Source organism: Uloborus diversus, chromosome 2, assembly GCF_026930045.1.
Source record: "Uloborus diversus isolate 005 chromosome 2, Udiv.v.3.1, whole genome shotgun sequence".
Classification (NCBI taxonomy): domain Eukaryota; kingdom Metazoa; phylum Arthropoda; class Arachnida; order Araneae; family Uloboridae; genus Uloborus; species Uloborus diversus.
Window position 1 is genome coordinate 46,995,170 of NC_072732.1, and position 20,509 is coordinate 47,015,678.

General features: G+C 32.6%; 1 protein-coding gene across 1 annotated transcript in view; it reads right to left on the reverse strand.

Moving 5' to 3' along the window:
• Positions 1 to 17,708, reverse strand: part of LOC129235112 (uncharacterized) — an 89,145-nt gene extending 71,437 nt beyond the window's left edge. Inside the window, exons 1-2 of the mRNA XM_054868799.1 lie at positions 17,471 to 17,708; positions 2,700 to 2,851 (exon numbers count right to left, since the gene is read on the reverse strand). Coding sequence (XP_054724774.1) covers positions 2,700 to 2,851; positions 17,471 to 17,584 — 266 coding nt within the window. The 5' untranslated portion in view covers positions 17,585 to 17,708. The remainder of the gene's footprint in view (positions 1 to 2,699; positions 2,852 to 17,470) is intronic.
• Positions 17,709 to 20,509: the final 2,801 nt, after the last annotated feature.

The window sequence follows — 20,509 nt, forward strand, 5'->3', positions numbered from 1 at the left end:
AAAATTTCTCGATTCCTAAGTTTTGCAAGAATCGCAGGTAAGTAAGATCCATGGTACTTACCTGCAATTCTGTGTTAGCTGTGGCCATGGTTTCAATAATACTTCCAAAGCTCTCCTTGTAAAGGAATAGGAAGGTTGGTGCAAAGCTATTACTTTTTACATATCTGTCTTTTCTGAAAGTTCCTGATTTGTTCCAGAGGCAGAACTAGTTTTTACCGGGTAGATTTCTGAACTCTTCAGAAAGATTCCAAGATAATTTTACGAAGGTACTGACTTTTAGCGGAAAACGCTCCTGTTTTCGGCAAGATATGTTACTGGCTGAAAGTGAGCACATTAGCTGCTCACTATTTTCCAGGAACGTTTCTGAATTGTTTTTACAATGTATGGTTCGGTCACAACCTTAAAAATCATCGATAAAATAAAATAATGGCAAATAATAGGTTTACCAAATTCTATATGGTACCGTAACAAAGTTTGTTTCATGTTTATATTGTTCAACTGAATATTAAAAAAAAGTATTCCACATATTAAGGACACTGTCGATAACACCTCCCGAAAATACTTGTAATGTCCTCATTTTTCAGCCATTTATAGGTTTCTTGATGAGAATCATCCCTTTGATGACAACTTAAGATAGAAACTTTTTCTTCAACAATTAATAGGTCACCAACTGAGAATTCTTCAGATGACATCTCCAGAAATATGCTTTTCACATTGTACATTCCATGCGACAGCTGTCTAGATTTGTCAAAGATACTACATTCCATAAAACACGTAATGTGGTATAAATTATAAAAAAGTAACTTGGCATGCCTTCTTCAAAGTTCTAAAACAACGTTCACCCTGGAATCATTCCATCAAATCTCTACGACAGTGTGTCAGCCGTCATCATTAATGATGTTAAATTGCACCAAGAGTGTTTTCTGGAGAGATTTTTTGACGTTTAGGTTTAGTTTGGTTTACCAAGAACAAAAGAGCCTTCATTTTCTAATGATACGTTGGGGAAAACATTGAAGTTTTTCCAAGAACAGACTGGTTGTTGATGATGATTCAAAGGTAGATACCATAAAAATCCCTTCTGGGTTTCAAGAAAATCGTCTCAAAGGAAGAGCAACATGAAAGCATCGAAGATACAGGTTGGAAAGATTCTTTTTTTTTTCTTTTTTTTTTTTTGTGGCTGGCGGCTAAAATGATTTAGGGTTGAACCAGTTTAAAATTGCACCCATTAAAAAAAAATCAGTGCATAATGCGACCATAAAACTATTGCTAGATATTTAAATGTGCAATTGCATACGCGCGTGCTACGGACAATACGACAAAATTTGTTCAAATGGTTCTGTGGATGAATAAAATGGATTTTTTGGTTGCCGAAGTATAGTCGAAATGGGTTTACTAATGTATAACAAAAGTTTAAGTTGTAACCGAAGTAAATAAGTTTCTGTTTTTACAATACTTTCTCTACTCAGATCACACAAGCAAAAACAAAACTGCATGTCGCCATAATACTATTGATTGAAAACAAGTGACCATCGACAGCTGAGTAAGAAGCAAAGATTCCTTTTCAAATTTCTAAAATCGTCAAAAATTGTATTTCAACTGGTATAAAAGCTTCGTGAAAAGTATGATTGATATAAAGACTAAAAACGATATCTTCCTTTGTACCCACTGAATATATTTCTAGTGTCACTAAAAATGACAATCAATTGAAAAATCCAAAAAGTGGGGATTGATTTTTAAGCTTTGAGAATAGCCGCAATTAGTCGTCATATGTTTTAAAGTCGCATTTTCACAAAGTCACATATACTTTTTCGTACTATAACGCCTAATGTATATTTTAAAAAATCCAATCGACAGGCAAGAACTAGTGAGAGATCTTTTGAGCTTCTACTTGTTTGACGATTTACCCCAATTTTAGGTTTGGCTAAAATCGTTTGTTTAAACTTTGATGTTTAGTCTAAATATTGAAAAGTTTCTCATCCATCTGTTTTCCTTGAAAAAGTAGGGTGATGGTTCCTAAAGAAAAACTTGATGAAAAAATTGATAAAAAGCTTTATCAACATTGCAACACTTCCTGTACTTGACCTATTATTGATATAATTATTGTTAGCTAAATTAGAAGGTTAAACTAACCACGACCGTATGATCACAAATTCAAAACACTCATACACTGTAAAAAAAAAATGTGTAACCTTACTCCGTAAACACGGTGGCTGCATTCTGCCTTTGTGTGTAACCTTATTCCAACGGTTAGCTTTCTCTGTAGCAATGAAGTAACTTAACTGATAAAACTGGTGTAACGTATAAGCGTTACACTGGTTTTATCAGTTAAGTTACTCCACTGCTATGGAGGCTGCCACTGCTTTTACGGAGTAAGGTTACACATTTTTTTACAGTGTACTTAATTAATCGTACATCTTCTATGTAAGAAATTTGGATCAGGACATTGATTTCATCTGAGAGATAACTCTCCGTTAACCAATTTTCAAGCTCAAGAACTATAAGAAAGTAAAAAGAAAATGATGAATCATGACTGAAGAAGAAGCGAATTCCATGCGAGCAATTAATTATGCGCCTTTTATGCATAAAACATTATCATTCAAGATATTCATTTCATCCGAAAGTTCATGCTTCCTTTTTCAAGCATATTTATTATCTGCCTTTCTGACGAATGTTGAGTAAAATCGGTAAAATCTATTTACCTAATGACAAACATTTCAATCTTGTTCCCACATCTGGCAAGAACTTCATATGCCTGTCCAAGAGTCAGATCTTGGACATTAACTCGCCCAACTTGGATAACTTCATCGCCTGCCCTCAGTCCACATCTTTCAGCAAGGCTGTCCTCATTTACCTGCAGCAGAGAGAAAGATAGTCAATATTTTTCGAGCATACCATTCAAATAATACATGCTTGAAAATATAGTTTATGTTATATTCGGGCGCTCAAATAGTAATGGAGAAACTTTGCATTAAATTTAATATCATGTGTACACACTAATCTAATCATCTTTTTTTTTTCTCGAAAAATCGCTTCGAGGTGCACACCCCCTTGCTACAAACTAATTTTGTACCAAATTTCATGAAAATTAGCCAAACGGTCTAGGCGCTATGCGCGTCACAGACATCCTGACAGACATCCAGACATACCTTCAGCTTTATTATTAGTAAAGATAATTTCAGAAACACCGCTGAAAACGTTTATAACAGAAAAACGAACACATAATTTCATGAACTTAAAACAAAAAAGAGAAATAAATAAATAAACTTTGAACCTTAGATTGCATAACTTTATTGTTTGGCATCAGTTCATGAGCTTGATGGATGACACTTAATTAGGCTTCACGTATGAAATTCCGATGAAATAAATTTTAGTTTGTACCAAGTTAGCTGAGACAAATAAAAGATTAAGTGAGCTTTGATGATTTGTCTTTTCATGTTGAAGAATATTACCCTGAGAAAAAAAGAATCTATTGTCGCCTTAGAACAACAATAAAACATCTCAGCCTCAGAACAACAGTATAATATATTTTCATTTAGTTTAAAACTAAAGTTTAAAATAATTTTAAAATACACTATCATATTTTGTATGAGGCTTAAAAGCAATATATAATAGGAGTTATCTTTACACAATAATATATTCTTTGAACTATGCGGTCTTTTAACCTTTTTCGTGTCTAACCAGTGATCAGAAGAGTCTATATACTAGACTTGAAAATATGACACAGTGACCAGAAATAGGGGAGGGTGGCAAAAAGCGGGCTGGTTAACGAAGGACGCTCGTAAGTTGTATAGTTTTTGGATTTGTATCGCAACAATTTCGGTTTTTTTCCTAGCAGGGTTCGTGAACTTAAAAAAAAAAAAAAAAATGCATTATTACGAACCCAATATTTATTTATTATCAAAAATTACAAACATTTAAAAAAAAAAACCTCTTTTCCCTACCAGGGGGCCTAAAGCGGGTAAGCAGTTCGGGTAAAGTGAGTAAGCTTAAAAAATTAAGATTTGGTACATTTGCCAATCAATTATGAAGTTATAAATGATTAAATTAATTGACTAGCTAACTGCCTTTTTAAAAATATATAAAAAGTTATACTTATCCAATTTAAATTGAAAATCTTAGTCAACACAATTGTTTTTGAAACTAACAGTTGTTTTTTATACTAACTAATTGCCATCATAAAAAATAACTTTTTAAAGTTATACTTATCCTATTGAAAAAGAAAATCTGAGTCAGCAGGTGTGTCAAGAAATTATAAATAAATATATAATTAAATCTTATACCCGCTTTGCCTTACCCGCTTTGCCCAAAGGCACGCGTTTGTTTTTCAATAATTATAACCATAAATTTAAAAAATAAAACAAACAAACAAAATGACCATTGTAGTTTGTACGTGGATGGTGTCAGAATAACGTAATATTATTGACCTTTAAAAAATTAAACTGGTATTCGATTAATAACAAGTTTCATAACTTCAGTTTTCTTTAGATAAGTATCATTTTTCTTATTTCCACCCTCCTCCATATGTTTGGGAAAAGTTATTTTCTTAACGGCACAATTACTGCACAATTTAAACTGATACTGTTTTTGTTTGAAATATGATGGCTGTTCAGCATTTTTTAAACGTTTTCACCTTTGCCCCCAGGCTTGTTCACATGTGCTCCCTGATAGCGGCACATGTGAACAATTGAAGACATTTTTTAAAAATATCATAAAGTAAAGAAATATTTTAAAAAAAAACTCAAATTCCATCACATAAAAAAAAGACTATTTAATCATCGAGACATTTTTCCGTTAAGAAATTGTAAATATTTTTTTGAAAAATAAAGAAATTTAAAAAATATTTCACATGGGCTCCTTTTTTTCCCTATATTTAAACTGACACTTATTTTGCTAGCTTACGTCATACCGTTGCTTTGCATAAGTTCAGGTAATAGATCAATCAAGCTTAGCTATTTCATTGCTCACTTTCGACGAAACAAAATGTTCATTCGTATCAAATAAACAAATACCAGGAAAACGAGTAAGTAACCTTTTTGAACTTAAAATAAATAGGAGCAAAAAACAAGTAGTTGTGATTCACATTATGTCCTAGATTACGTCACTTTGTTGTTTGGCATCAGTTCACGTGTTAGATCGATGGGGCTCAGTTCGGCTTAATGTTCACTCTCGATGGAAGAAATCTTTTATTCTTCTCGATGCCTCAAAAGGGGCAACAAAAATATCGTCTGCTGAAACGAACAACATGTTGCTCTTGCCAGGAAGTGAAATGGGAAATCTCGGAAGCTGCTTGCAAGTTAAGAATAGAAAGGTTTGCGGGGGTCCCTTCTTCGCCTGTTAACAATACGACGATTTTTAAACCTTAAATTTACCAGGTCGTGGTAATTAATTTCAGAATGTGTAATTGAGTAAGATAAGTGGCAATAATATATTTCTGCAATTGATGTAGCGAATTGCAATGCAACGAATCTGGTTCAAAACTCAACTTTGAACCAGAAGTTCTTTATAAAAGAAATTATCGCGTGTGAAAATAATTTTTCATTCCGATAAACATGGTATATCACACAAACAAAGTACACAACAAGTTCTTTACTTTGAATTGACATTCAACATCCTCAAATTTATATCAATTCAAATTAAAAACGCTTTTATTGAACTTCTTTGTTTAATTACCGGCTTCAAAATATTTTTTTTTCTGAAAATCAATGTTTTCAGTAAGAGTACAATCAATCGGGATATCTTCGAGACAATCCGGATAACATTGGGGCAGTCCATATTTTTTTATGGTATAATATATATTAAAATCCTAAATAGCAGAAATCATACTTTATGACCTCGCTAACAGAATGCATCATTGGGACTTCTAGTTTTTTTTCTTATGAAATCCTAAGTCAAAGAAACTAGAAAATATGAAGTGGCACAGAATTATCCGGACTGGCTCAAAGATGCTTTGAATGTGTTGCGATGTCTTCTTATTTCTGAGATTAGCAATAAATAATGAAGAAATGCCCAGTCCAGCTCTATTTTAACTTTACAGAACAAAATATATCAGTAACTTTAGTTTGCTTCTTATTTCATGTGATTTCATTTTTGTCTCTTCGGGTGACTCTTACAGCTACATAGTTCTATGCTTCTCAAGGCTGTTCGAATCTTTTGCACAACTTTGTTCGTTAATATCTAAGTTTCTGACACATAAGTTAGTTGACGATATTCACTGGTCAAAAACCATTCTGTTTAAACAAATTGGGAGCAATATTGCAAAACCTTCTTACAGATTCCTTGCAGGTAACTTACTGCAAAAAAAAAAAAAGATTTAACTCTTGTTTTCTTCCATGATGCTTCCGTTCATCGTAATAATTCGTCCGAAATAAACGTAACTGCACATTATTTCTAGATAATCTGTATGGGTAGCTCATAAGAAAAAAGTTTTTCCTTTATGAAGAAAAATCATCGTTAAAGATTATAAAAGCCTAACTGCACACCGTTTCTAGTTCATCGCATGTTTATTATAAAAACGCTTTACCTTTATCAAGTAAATATGATAAATTAAAGGATTATAAAAGCTTTTCATGCCACTTTTACCTGAATATAAATTAAAGTAGCAGTTAGGATAAGGATGTCGGTAATATAATCGTTATTGATTGTACATATTGATGTACAGAGTGCCCCAATATAATGTGTACACTCTTGGAAGGACTATGAGACTAACAATTATTATGATATTAAAAACAGGTTAGATTCAGACAGTATAACTTAAAGGCATAACACATTTCTTACGATCATTCCAATCCAAAACGTCCCTAACCATTTTAATTGGTTGATTTGTTTTTCAGTAGAATTAATTTTACGAACGATGTTTACAGTTCAGAATCAGCTGCAATCAATAAGTAGAGATCAGCCAATTAAAGAGGTACCAATGACACCAATTGAAACAGGTTAGCAACGTTTGAAATTCCAGAGGTCTGAGCTAAAAGTAGCGTCGAATGGTATTAATGGCCGACAAATGGCCGGTTCCGATTTCTACACATCATTTTGATTTTTGCTAACTTTTCTGAAAGTCATTCATAAAACGAGTGTATACATTTTATTATACAGGGTGTCCCAAAAGGTCGTTTACAAACTTAACATGCTGGTCTGCCATATCATGATGAACAAGATTTACATAATAACATACGTTCGCAAGCCCAATGCTGCGCACTACGCACACCAAGTCAGGCACTAACGGATGCAGAACATGTCGCATATTTATTACACAAAGACGATTTTACACAGCATTTTAGTTTTCAAGGAAGGCTTATAGCTGTTGTTGAAATTTGCTGCCTTTAACTGTCAGACACCGTCGCAACGAACGAAGTACCGACCGTCGTAATAACGATCCATTCTGACAAGATTTCTCTGATCGCTGCGTTATCGTTGCAACGTGATTATGAGAACTGGCAGGACTCACATTTTAGCAACTGCTTTAAGCTTTCCTAAAAGACTAAAATGTTGTATAAAACCGTCTTCGTATAATAGATATGTGACATGTTGTGCATCCGTTAGTGTCTGACTTTGTGTGCATGGAGTGCGCCAGCATTGCGTTTGCGAACACATGTTCCTATGTAAATCTTGTTCATCATGATATGACGGACCAGCATGTTAAGTTTGTAAACGACCTTTTGAGACACCCTGTACACACGCAGTTTATTCTCAATAGTTATCGTATTATTGATATCCTTATTCTAGTAACTGTAAAATAGTAATCATAAGTAAAAAATGGTACGAAAAGTTTTTAAAATCATTTCATTTACCATTATAATTTTTTTTTAATTTTTTTTTCTATTAAAGTGAGTTTTCGAACAGAATCAATCTACTTTCAGAAACCGAAACTGGAACATGTTCAAGAAAATTGAAACAAACGTTTTACTTGAGTTTTCTAGTTAGCTGTGAGCAGGAAAAAAAATGGAATTGTCAAGGACATATTCTAAGTAACAATACGCTCTGTTTATAAGCTTAAACCTTTTTTTAGAAATGAAGAAATAAATACTGGCGTTTTGTCAACGAACTTGTTCTATTCGTCGCTCATGACTCCGGTTGTAGGAAATGCAACTTTCTTCTCAACTCATGCAACACCTTGGGTTTACGTTATAGTCACTGACTGGTGACTTGTAATTCGCGGTATGTTGATGAAGAGCGTTAATTGGATGAAAATATTTGGAATTGGATCAATTCTCAATTAAAATATGGGTTTTTTTATTAATGCGTATCCATAATTCAGCATATTATTTCAATATATATATATATATATATATATATATATTCATTATGAACTTCAAGGATGGAAGGAAAAGCCAAGAGATGCTTACTTTAAATAAAAAAAAATCAAGTGAAATATTTTTCAATTTGCTCTTAATCTGGCACAATTTCCATACACTTTTATCGGATTCTCAAATCGAGTTACTATATTAGTACAACGAAATAAATAATATGTAAAGTATAATTTTTGCTCCATTACATTAATTTTTTGGATGTGTGTGTGTGTGTCTGTCTGATGAATAAGCTTTTGGTCGATTGTCTTTTTTCATTTCTTTTGATTTCCTTTAACTTAGGGGTCGTCCTTAAATGATGTCCCTCTTTCAAGGGGTGTCGGATTCGTGACTTGTGACAGTTTGTCCCAAGGTGGAAGGAGGGGGTAACAACAAGTGTGACATCACACATTTTATATAAAACTAGTGGTACCCGCACAGCTTTGCCCGTAATAGAAAAATTAAAAGGTCTTTTGGTTCGCCTGTATATTTACAAATAATGTATGGTGAATTTTCTCGCCAATTGGCTTGTACCCATGTTACGGTTCCACGTAGTGATAATTTCATATCTCGTCAATTGGCTTGTGCCCATGTTACGGTTCCACGTTATGATAATTTCGTAATTTACTCGTTCATCTTATGATATTTTTGTTCTTAAAATTGGAATAGAAAAAGAACCACATAGAATTTTCGAAAAATCGCTTCGAGGGGCACACCCTCATGCTACAAACTAACTTTGTGCCAAATTTCACGAAAATCGGCAGAACGGTCTAGGCGCAATGCGCGTCACAGACATCCTCCGGACAGATTTTCGCGCTTTATTATTAGTAAAGATTTAAAAAAAAAATATTAGAATATATCTGTGTACTATTGCGTGACATATGACAAAGAAAGGGGAAAGGGTAGGGGGAAGGGATTCTTTTTAACACAGGTGAGAAAGAACGGTCAAATAATTTGAAAAAAGGAGCGACATCATTCATGGACAACCTCAAATTGCTTTTAAAATATTATAATTATGTTTCATATTAATTATTTAATAGCATAAAATAAATATTAATAATTTTTTTTAACGCAACTGAGACAAACTAAAAATCTTCGTAGCTGAAGTGGCAATTGTTAATCTACCAGAAAAGACTTAAAATTTATTCAGTCTTTCTCTTCCAGACTAGTAATAATCCTGAAAGAACAAGTATTAAGCTTATTTTTCTGTTTATTTATAATGAGGTTTGTTTTCCTTCTTTTTTTCAATGTGATCAAACCATGATAGAAGTTAACTAAAAGCAAAGTGTGAAGTTATTGAATCCGAAATTAAAACAAAAAAATAAATAAAATTAAATAAAATTAATTTGAATTTTGACATTTGAAATTCAAATTATGTTTTTCGCAATCACGAGTGTGTGTGTGTGTGTGTGTGTGTGTGTGTGAGTATGTAGGCGAGTGTGTTTGTGCCTGTGTGCAGGTATGAGTGTGTGGGCAGTTGTGTGTATGAGTGTTTGTGGTGGGGGGTGGGGGTGGAATGTGTATGTATGGTGTAGGCATGAGTGTGTGGGTAGTTGTGTGTAGGTGTGTGCGTATGTGTAGGTGTCTGTTTGTATGCGTGTGTGTGTATGTGTGTAGGTGTATGTATGTGTTTGTGTATGTGTGTAGGTGTATGTATGTGTATGTGTATAGGTGTATGTATGCGTGTGTATGTGTTTGTTTGCACGTGCGTGTATGTATGCGTGTAAGTGTAGGATATTGACGCAACCTGGAGACGACTTTCGCTATAGGAGCAGCATCGTAAGGCGGCCGGTCCACGGTAATGGTGCGGAGGGTGGTGGTGAGAAAATAAAATGATAGGACATCAAAACAGTCAAATGAAAGCAATAAGCAATCGTGATTGCTCAAAAAAAATCTAGAAATATTTTAAGGTGGCATCAGAAGTCGTATAGCTAATACATAAAAAAAGAGCCTCCTCATATTTCTATTCAGCTATTTACATTACATTAATGATAGATTTTAAATTAGCACAAAATACTTGAACTTTTCCTGTTACATCAGTCAAGTAAAACAAAAATTCTGAATCCTATCCAAATTAGTAATTTGTTAGACAATGAATTCCTCTACGCTTAATCGCAAAACAAAGAAACGGAATCGATTAAACTAGTAAGTAAAACAACAACTTCCGCATCATTCTTCTGGCATGTTTAAATTTAAATTGCTCGTATGGAATTGGGTAACAATGTTTAGATATTTTTCATGAAGCTACTCATGATGGCCTCGGAATTCTGCTGGTCCTTGTCGTGCGGGGTATTGCGTACATTCAACTTTAAACGATTTATGCTTTAAATGAAATAGTTAGACTTTTATAAGACTGCAAACTGAATACGATGGTATCGTGAAAACTTTTTTGCTCTCTCTTAAAACTCTTAAAACAGGGTTACATTTTTTTAACTATAACAATGGGGCCGTTTCCGAAAGTTTACAAGTATTTTTTTTCTGAAAGAATATGCTCAAAAACATAGAATCTGACCATTTTTTTTAAATAATCTCACTAAGCTTAATATTTTTTAAAAAAAATATTTTAATCGGTGTGCTTTCATTGTTTACGGTTCTGCGTATGACATCACAAATGATGAAATGCCATTCACTGATTTCATTAGCAGAGCGCAATATTTAAATTCGCTTCTTGATTATCATAACGTGGAAACGCGGTAGACAGATGCGCCAAAGTACATCATTAGGGACGTCATAAAGACCGCGCCTGATTTCCAAAGTAGAAATTAAAAAAAAAAAAAAATTAAAAATTAAGCGTTATGAAAATGAAAGTTTTTTTTCTCGCTCCATGTTCTTTTTTTTCTTCCCTATCAATTTCAGTGAATAAAAGTAGTAGTAATTTTGACTGAAGAAAACTATTCCATTAAGAAAAAAATGGCTTGCAGTCGGAACTTCAAACACAAAATGATTATCACATACTCTGTTAAATATAGTTTCTATCCTACCTTCTTAAATGCCGTCTTAGTTAAGACTTTTTAAAGCATATTTTAAGTTTTAATTTATACTTTATTTCTTTGAAACTTGAACTTCCTTATCTTATCTGCAGATTTATTGATTTATTAGATTATAAAACACAAATTTGCCAGGAAAAATCCGAAAGATGTATTTTGAAACTCCAGGTAACTCCTTCAATCAAACACAGTGCTTTGGATTTATTATTAACTAGCAGCACCCGCACGGCTTTGCCCGTAGTAGAAAATTGAAAGGTCATTTGGTTTGCATGTATATTTGCAAATAATGGATGATGAATTTCTCGCCAATTTGCTATGTTAATTTGCTCGCCCGTGTTATTGTACTTTGATTGTTCACGTTATGGTAATTTGCTCGTCCGTGTTATAATAATTTGCTCGGTAAAATGTTCTTAAAATTGGAATAGTAAATGAACAAAATCGAATTTTCGAAAAATGGCTTCGAGTTGCATTCTGTTCTTCTATTCCAATTTTAAGCTCATTTTCACAAAGTTTAATAATATAGGGGAAAAATATTTCATGCACATTTTAAAATTTTAGATCATTCTAAAGCTTAGAAATTTCTAAATAAGATGAAGTTTGTTCGAAGTTTCTACGAGCATTAGGAGAGCTTTTATTTTAAAAAAAATAAAAAAAAAGAGGTTGTCTATTCCACGGTTATATAAGCCCGTCTGCATTGTTAAAAATTACTAAATTGAAATGTTTCCACTGCAAGATAAAAGTTGTTTGCTTTCCCCTCCCCCCCTCAGTTTTAATGGTTTAATTATGTTCAGCAAATCATTAAAATAAAATATACCTAATAAACGCACTTTCAATATGTTCTTTTTAAAATGTTAAGTTTCGGGGAAAGTTATAAATTTCCTTTAAAGCTAAAAAAGAATTTAAACTCCTAAAAGGCTTCTGATGAGTTTTATAAACAATATTTTTTTTCGTCTTACTTTTATACATTTAATCAAATATAGTTTAATTACACCTAAACTTGGAAATTCTTTAACTGTCCGGTATCTGTTTACTACTGCTGATTCTGTTCTTTCAAAAAAGGAAATCATTTTTTAATTTAAGTGAATTGTAGGAATAAATGCTCACTTCGTCTTTCGTAAAAGTTTATATAGTTCACGGTTTGGCGTTCAATTTAATATTATTATTATTATTATTTTTAAATCAAATACTATGGTTTCTTATTGCCGAGCTGTTTTTAAAATGAATTTGAATTCAAAAAGCAAAACAAACGTTTTGAAATTCAAATACAAAAATTATAATAATTTTGGCCCGATGAAGTTAAAATGTCTACTTTCACTGGCCGTAAAATAGCATAAGTAATGGGACGGAAGTAACGTCATGAATGTTGATGCTTTTGAAGAAAAATTTGAGATATCTTGAAATATTTGAAGCAAAAATCATGCCTCAAATTCAGTGACAAGTGTACATGAGTAGATGCAATTCTAATTTTGTTTTCTCGTCTTTGTCTCGCTAAAATCGAGTTATTAACGAAATAGAGGCTACTGAACTGGTACTCGTAGCACGAAAATATTCATATATGCTGAATATACGTGGAGATCTTGAAAAACAAGGTTATTGAACGCATAACAGAAGCTACCTGCAAATATACTATTGAACCAAAGGACTTTTTAATATTCTACCACGGACAAAGCCGTACGTTTACCACTAGTAATTACTAAAAAAGTATTTAAAAATATTTTGTTTTTGAACAAGAAGAAGAATTTTCAAATCACGAAGGATTAAGATATGAAAAATATATTGTACTGAAATACAAAAGCAATATAAATTATCACTTAAACAATGTCTTCGACGTAATTTCAGTAACACAACGTTAAACATCATCATCATCATAATCTTCATGGATTAGGCTTTCAGCCTGTTCGGGCTTCCTGGTCTGCCCACCGCTTTATAGGTCGACCACGGTCTCGTTTGCCTTTGGGTTGATAATAGTAGAACACGGGGAAGATTACAAAGGGCCGTCTACTACTATCAAGGTTAAGCAATCTCCGGGAAAAGTGTTTTTTATTTATGCTCCAGTATATTCTGTGGTACATATTGTCCACTCCGTTACAGCCATATCTGAAATCGAATACTGCTGTGCTAAGCAGAAATATGGTGTCTGCGGTGGAGCTCAAAATGAGAAATTCATGATCAAAATTTCAAACACATTTCTTTGAATTGCGGATTAATATATTGTTCAACTCACTGCAGTCATTTTGTTTTTATTTTAAATTAATGAAAGTAGTTACTACAAATGTGCCAAATTTCAATAAAATCGGCCGAATGGTCTAGGTGCTATGCACGTCACTGACCTCCAGACAGAGATCCATACTTTCAGTTTTATTATTAGTAGTTAGCAGTATCCCCACGGCTTTGCTCGAAGTAGAAAATTAAGAGGTCATTTGGTTAGCTTGTACATTTTCAAATAATGAATGATGAATTTCTCGCCGTTTTGCTATGTTTATTTGCTCGCCCATGTTCCACGTTACGGTAATTTGCTCGTCCACATTATGTTAATTTGCGCTCGTCCACGTTATGATAATTTGTTCGGTAAAATTTTATTAAAATTGGAATAGAAAAAGAACAAAATCGAAGTTTCAAAAAATCGCTTCGAGGTTCACACCTGCATGCTATAAACTAATTCTGAGCCAAATTTCATGAAAATCGGCCGAACGGTCTACGCGCTATGCGCATCACAAACATCCAGACATCCCGATAGATATCCGGACAGATATCTGGACAGAGATCCAGACATTCAGCTTTATTATATGTAAAGAAGATAATAATTATTTTGTGTGAATTTATTTACTGTACGTGAATTTAATTTTGACTGCAGACAATACTCGAAAAAAAAATTATAATTGACTGTGAAATGGATTTTTTTTTTTTTTTTTTGAGAAATCACGATTTCTTATTGCTTTCATTTGACTGTTTTGATGTGTTATCATTTTATTTTCCCTCCAGCATCCTCTGCTGCACCACCGTCGACCGGCTCCTCACGATGCTGCTCCTCTAGCGAAAGGCATCTCCAGGTTGCGTCAATATCCTATACTTACACGCATACATACACGCACGTACACACAAACACATACACAGACACAAACACATACACACACACACACAAACACATACACACACATACATACGCCTACACATACACAAACACATACACACACAAACACATACACACACAAACACATACACACACTCAAACACATACACACACGCATACATACAGACACCTACACATACACACACACCTACACACAACTACCCACAAACTCATGCCTGCACACAGACACAAACACATATGCCTACATACATACACATTCCCCCCCCCACACAAAAACACTCATACACACATTCATACCTGCACACAGACATAAACACACATATAAACACACATGCCTACACACACATACACATACCACCGTTCACACAAACACTCATACCCGCCATACACACACAAACGCCTACATACACACACACACTCGTGATTGCGAAAAACATAATTTGAATTCAATAGGTCAAAATTCAAATTATTATTATTATTATTATTTTATTTATTTATTTTTTTATTTATTTATTTATTTATTTATTTTTTTTTTTTTGTAGAAAAGCATTAGGTATGAATATTTTACGTGCTCCATTTGTAAGAATTTGCGTTTAAAATAAACATTTAAAAAGAGAAAGTTGAATTTTTTCCCATGATCATTTATGCAAGTTAGGATTAGTGTTTATTCTCGAGCTATATCATTTATTCAATTACTAGGTAAACAAAATTTGAGTTCTTAGTAACAATAAATTGCTACAATATTAAATTCTGCCTAACAAAAGCATTAAAGTTGTATCTACATAATTACTAAGGAAAAAAGGGGTAACTGTCGCAGATACCCCTTTAAAGGCTTAATATTTGTCACTTACGTTGAAATATCCTTAGCAAACTACCGAAGATATTCAGACGCCACTTTTTTCTTAAATCTTACTTTAATATTTCGGTTTCACAAATCACCAAAAAATTTGAGATATAAGTAAATTAAATTACTAATGACCACTAGGTGACAATAACTCAATTTCGATAAGTTGTGCAGATACCACATCTGTGCTTAGCACGGCAAAACAAGATGAGTCTTATTATTTTTTCTGATAGTTAATTTGAGTTTTGGGATGTCCACTGTGTTACATTTGTATCAGTGATGAAAAAAACAAGCAATATATATAAAAAAAATTGAATCAATTCCTACTCAGTTCAACATTTTTTTTAAACTTTAGTATATAAAGTAAAAAAGTAGCAATTAATATAAATTTGTATATACATTTAACAGAATCACAATATTGAGTGGCAAAAAATAAAGCGAATTTCCTTGCAATTGTCCATTTCCTTTTTATATATGGTGTTAAATTTTTTCCCCTTATAAAACTAAAATTTATTAATTAAATTTAGTTCATGAATTAATATTTGTAAAATCTTTATTAGCATCAAGTCCCATTCGTTACAAATTTTTAAAAAGGTAAGTGAACTTAAGTGGATGAATAAAAAGTATTTTATTAAAAATTATAAATGTAAACAAGATATGTAAATATATGTAGGGATATATATTTATATTACGAGTATATCTTATGAATCGTATCAATTAGATTATGAACTAAAAGTAGCAATTGAAAAAAAAAAGTAAAAAATCATTTTTTTTCTTCTAGAATCCTTGCTTCGTTTTACGTTTGTTCTATAATTGCAATTTTACTTTATAGTTCAATCGATTTTTTAAAGGCTTAGCTGGCCACTCCATATTTAATGGATTGGTCAAAATATTTTTTAACAACCCTTAGATTATTTGTGTTTAAACCATAAAAGACTGCATTGTCTTGATTGTGCGAAAATAAATGGAGAATCACAAAAGAAAATATAATTTGTTGGTGGTAATTATTAAAATTGATTTAAAAAACTTATAAGTGTCGGACCTGAATATCACTACTCTTTATTATTATTATTATTATTATTATTATTATTATTATTATTATTATTATTATTATTATTATTATTATTATTATTATTATTATTATTATTATTATTATTATTATTATATTGTTAAAAATAAAGCTGAAGTCTGTGTGTCTGGATGTCTGGATCTCTGTCACTCGCATTGAGCCTCTACCGTTCGGCCGATTTTCACGAAATTTGGCACAAAATTAGTTCGTAGCAAAGCAGAGCACTTTGAAAAGATTTTTCGAAAATTCGATTTTGTTCTTTTTCTATTCCAATTTTAAGAACATTTTACAGAGCGAATTATCATAACGTGGAACCTTAACATGGGCGAGCAAATGAATATAGCAAATTGGCGAGAATTTCATCATCTATTATTTATAACTATACATCCACTATTCATAACTGTAAATATACAGGCGAATTAAATTACCTTTTAGTTGTCTACTACTAACAAAGCCGTGCGGGTAGCGCCAGATCAAAATAAAGGGGAATTTTTGATTTAAGCTTGCATTCTCGGATATATAGTTGAGAAACATCCGGGAAAAGAAAATTGTCCTTTTGGGAGGAAGTTTTCATCAAGAGAGGATTCGCTCTATTATAAAATTGAAAAGTTGTTACTCTGAGCAAAAGAAAAATTCTGGTAACCCTTGATAGTGTAGAAAGACATTACTGAATTTAGAAATATACAAGGGTGCCTACTAGGAGGGATTATGGCACAAATTGCGCCATCAAAACTTGCGGGGGGGTGGGGGGTTACATTTTATTTATTTATTTATTTATTTATTTGTATACAAATATTTATTTAAATTTATTTATTGAATTATTTGTAATTTAAATTTATTTATGGAATTACTTTTAATTTAAATCACTAATTTTATTTTATTTTATTCTCTTTATATTTTATTTCATTTATTTATTTAGTTTGTGCGTGTATGTGAGTGTATGTCATTGGCGTAGCACATAACATTTCTTATAAAATAATAATTATAATAATAATACAAAATAAATAAATAAATAAATAAAAAATATTTTTAAAAAATAAATAAAATAAAAAAATAGAGCTAAAAAATAAAAAGGGAAAGAAGGATGAGAAAATTTTGGCGGGAGGGGGGGGGGTATTGCACCATTAAGTTTGGAGAGGGGGGAGGGCTCCCCTGGAAACATGCATGTGAATCGCAAAAGTCACACCCGATACTTACGGTTTGAATCGCCAGAGGTTCCTGGTATTCTTTCCCGCCTTTGATGCTGAACCCCCATTTCTGACTGGAATCACCCCTCTTCAGCGAGATCAAAAATGGACGTTGAAAAGCCATCTCAAAAATGAAGAAATTCTTCTTTGTAAAGCGTGTTTTATCAAAAATGAATAGAAAAAAAAGCTTCGTTCGTTCGCCGTACAGTCACCCTTCTTGACTTCTTTATTCGTTGACTGTTCAACTATATTTGACTCTTTTTGAGTCAGAATCGAACCCCAGGAAAGCACGTGTTTAGGTTTACTGCAGAGAAAGTGACAAGGTGTTGGCGCCAAGTGATGCGCGCCAAGCTGATTGCTTACAGGCGTTGTGATTCGTCTTTTTCTCTTTTCATGTCCTCTGAGGTTATTTTTGGTTTGTGTTGACGAGTGGCGGTTTTCACACCGATTTTACAGCACTTTCGGGATGATTTTTACTCTGTATCAGTTTACAAGTTTATGGAAACATCATTAATCTACTAGCTCTCATCTCAGTTCATTTTTCTTATTTATTTATTCATTTTATTTCCCGCTCGAAAATGTAATGATAAGTCACAAACAACCCTTAAAGAGTTTTTTCGCGTGCATTCCATTGTCTTAAATGTATTTATGATTAGTTCTATATCATTTAAATTATTAATTTCACAGCTGATTCCATAAATCCATAGTAAATGAAATCGTTTGCAACTTCTTCTTTCGTGCTAAATATAAATAGCGTCAAATTTCCTGAATTAATCAATTATTTCAATTTGCTGAATTAACGAACCCTTCCCATCGTCAATGCTAAGTCTTTGGAGCTATTTATTATCGATATTAACTTTTTCCATTTCCCGAAATAACTGAATGTTAAAAATTGTTCAAAATGTAGCCTTTGAACTTTTTAAACCATGGAGTTGAAATAACCTTTTTTGGATTAAGCTGTTTATAATAAAATAATAATCTGTATCTCAAATGAGAATTCCCCATAGAGTCCGAAGTTTGTCAACTGTAAAGTGTTAAACAATTTTTAATTTTTAACAGTAACATTGTTGAATTGAAAAATAATTTCTCTTTAAATTACATTTGTACGATCTGTATTCTCAATTCTTTGAAGCGGTTAAAGTATTTTAATTAAGAGATTTTAACCGTCACATTAAAAGAATCAAAGCAAACCATCCTGTTAAGTTTAGTCATAAAATTGTAAAATTAAACTAAAGAAATTCTAATTGCTTCAATCATCATTTTTTTCAAAACAACTTTAAAATTTGAAACATAAATTTTAAAAATCAAAACGTATTAGTTAAACAAAAATATAAAATTTTTTTAAACAAAAAAATAGTAGTTTTTAAAACAAATTTCAGAATATGTGTTGTAGTTATATGAATAAACAGTGAATACAACAACTGCAAAACGAAAGATTTTTTTTTTTCGAATAGCAGTATTCCTTTAAAAGTTTGAGAGGAGGAGTAGATATCGGAGACTGGCATGCATTTAACCATCACACGACCACCTATATTTCTTTTGAAGCTATAAACAAATTTCATTTACTTATAACAGTGGACCTCCGAATCAGATTATCCGAATCAATTGGGACCGGTCCCATTCGGATAATCGAAAATCCGAATAGTTGAATTTTTCTGGAAAAGGAGTCTAATTTAATCAGTTAATATATGCACATGTTGAAAGTGAGGGGGGAAATATATATTTTTTTGTCAAAGAGTTTTTAACTTCTTATTTACTAATAATAAAGTTGAAAATCTCTCTGTCTGGACGTCCGGAGGATGTCTGGATGTCTGGATTTCTGTGGGGCACATAGCGCCTAGACCGTTCTCCCGATTTTCATGAAATTTGGCACACAATTAGTTTGTAGCATGGGGGTGTGCACATCGAAGCTTTTTTTCGAAAATTCGATGTGGTTCTTTTTCTATTCCAATTTTAAGAACAAAACTATCATAAGATGGAAGAGTAAATTACTAAATTATCATAACGTGGAACCGTAACATGGGCACAAGCCAATTGGCGAGATACGAAATTATCATAACGTGGAACTGTACAAGCCAATTGGCGAGAAAATTCACCATACATGATTTGTAAATATACAGGTGAACCAAAAGACTTTTCAATTTTTCTATTACGGGCAAAGCCGTGCGGGTACCACTAGTGGTATACTAAAGTCTATCTGTCAATAAATGTACATCGCATTATTCACGATGTTGTACAAGATGAATAGCAATATCAACAAAAAAAAAGAAATCTCCATGAAAAGCGTTAACCATTTCGCCAATGGTAGACATATCCCTTTTTATTTCGACCTTTCTTCTTCCTTCCTTTTGGGAGAGTGCCTAATTCAGAACAGGAAGAAATTCGAAGCACCATTTGGTGCAATCCTTTCATCACTCCCTCGTCCAAAATATCCTACATCATTTCTGCACCTTTAAGACACAACATGGAGATATGCAGCGATGAAATAAATTTCGAGTCTTTGAGTGATTAAGCCCAGGCGAAATTTAGATCATCTTTTTATGCTGCATTTCCTTCTAAATTTACTCGAGACGAAGGCCAAATATAATGTACTTAAACCTAAATACTTCGATAATGTTAACGATGCTACTACATGACTTCGTTATACTTAAGCTCATTTATTTACTTATTCAATTCCTTCTATTAGTTCACCCTCTTCTTATATATATTTATTTATTTATATATCTTGTTTTCAAATCTTGCAACTCAATTTTCACCCTTCCTCTTCCTGTGATCATATTCTTTTGAATTTTCTTATGTGATCCCAGCCAAGTACGAATCAAGAAGTTTCTCGAGGGAGGGGGGATTGATTTTTAATACTAACTTTTCAGTATGTATATTGATTTTAAAATATTGATCACAAAGGTTTTTGACTTTAATTCCGAATCAGTTCCGGGATAGGGTCATAAACCCGAACCTCCCTTCTCCCAACATAAATGAAACTAGTCTAAATTTGAGTTTCTTGAACTTCATTTTCGAAAAAGTACCTGTATAGTGTCGCTCAAGAGAG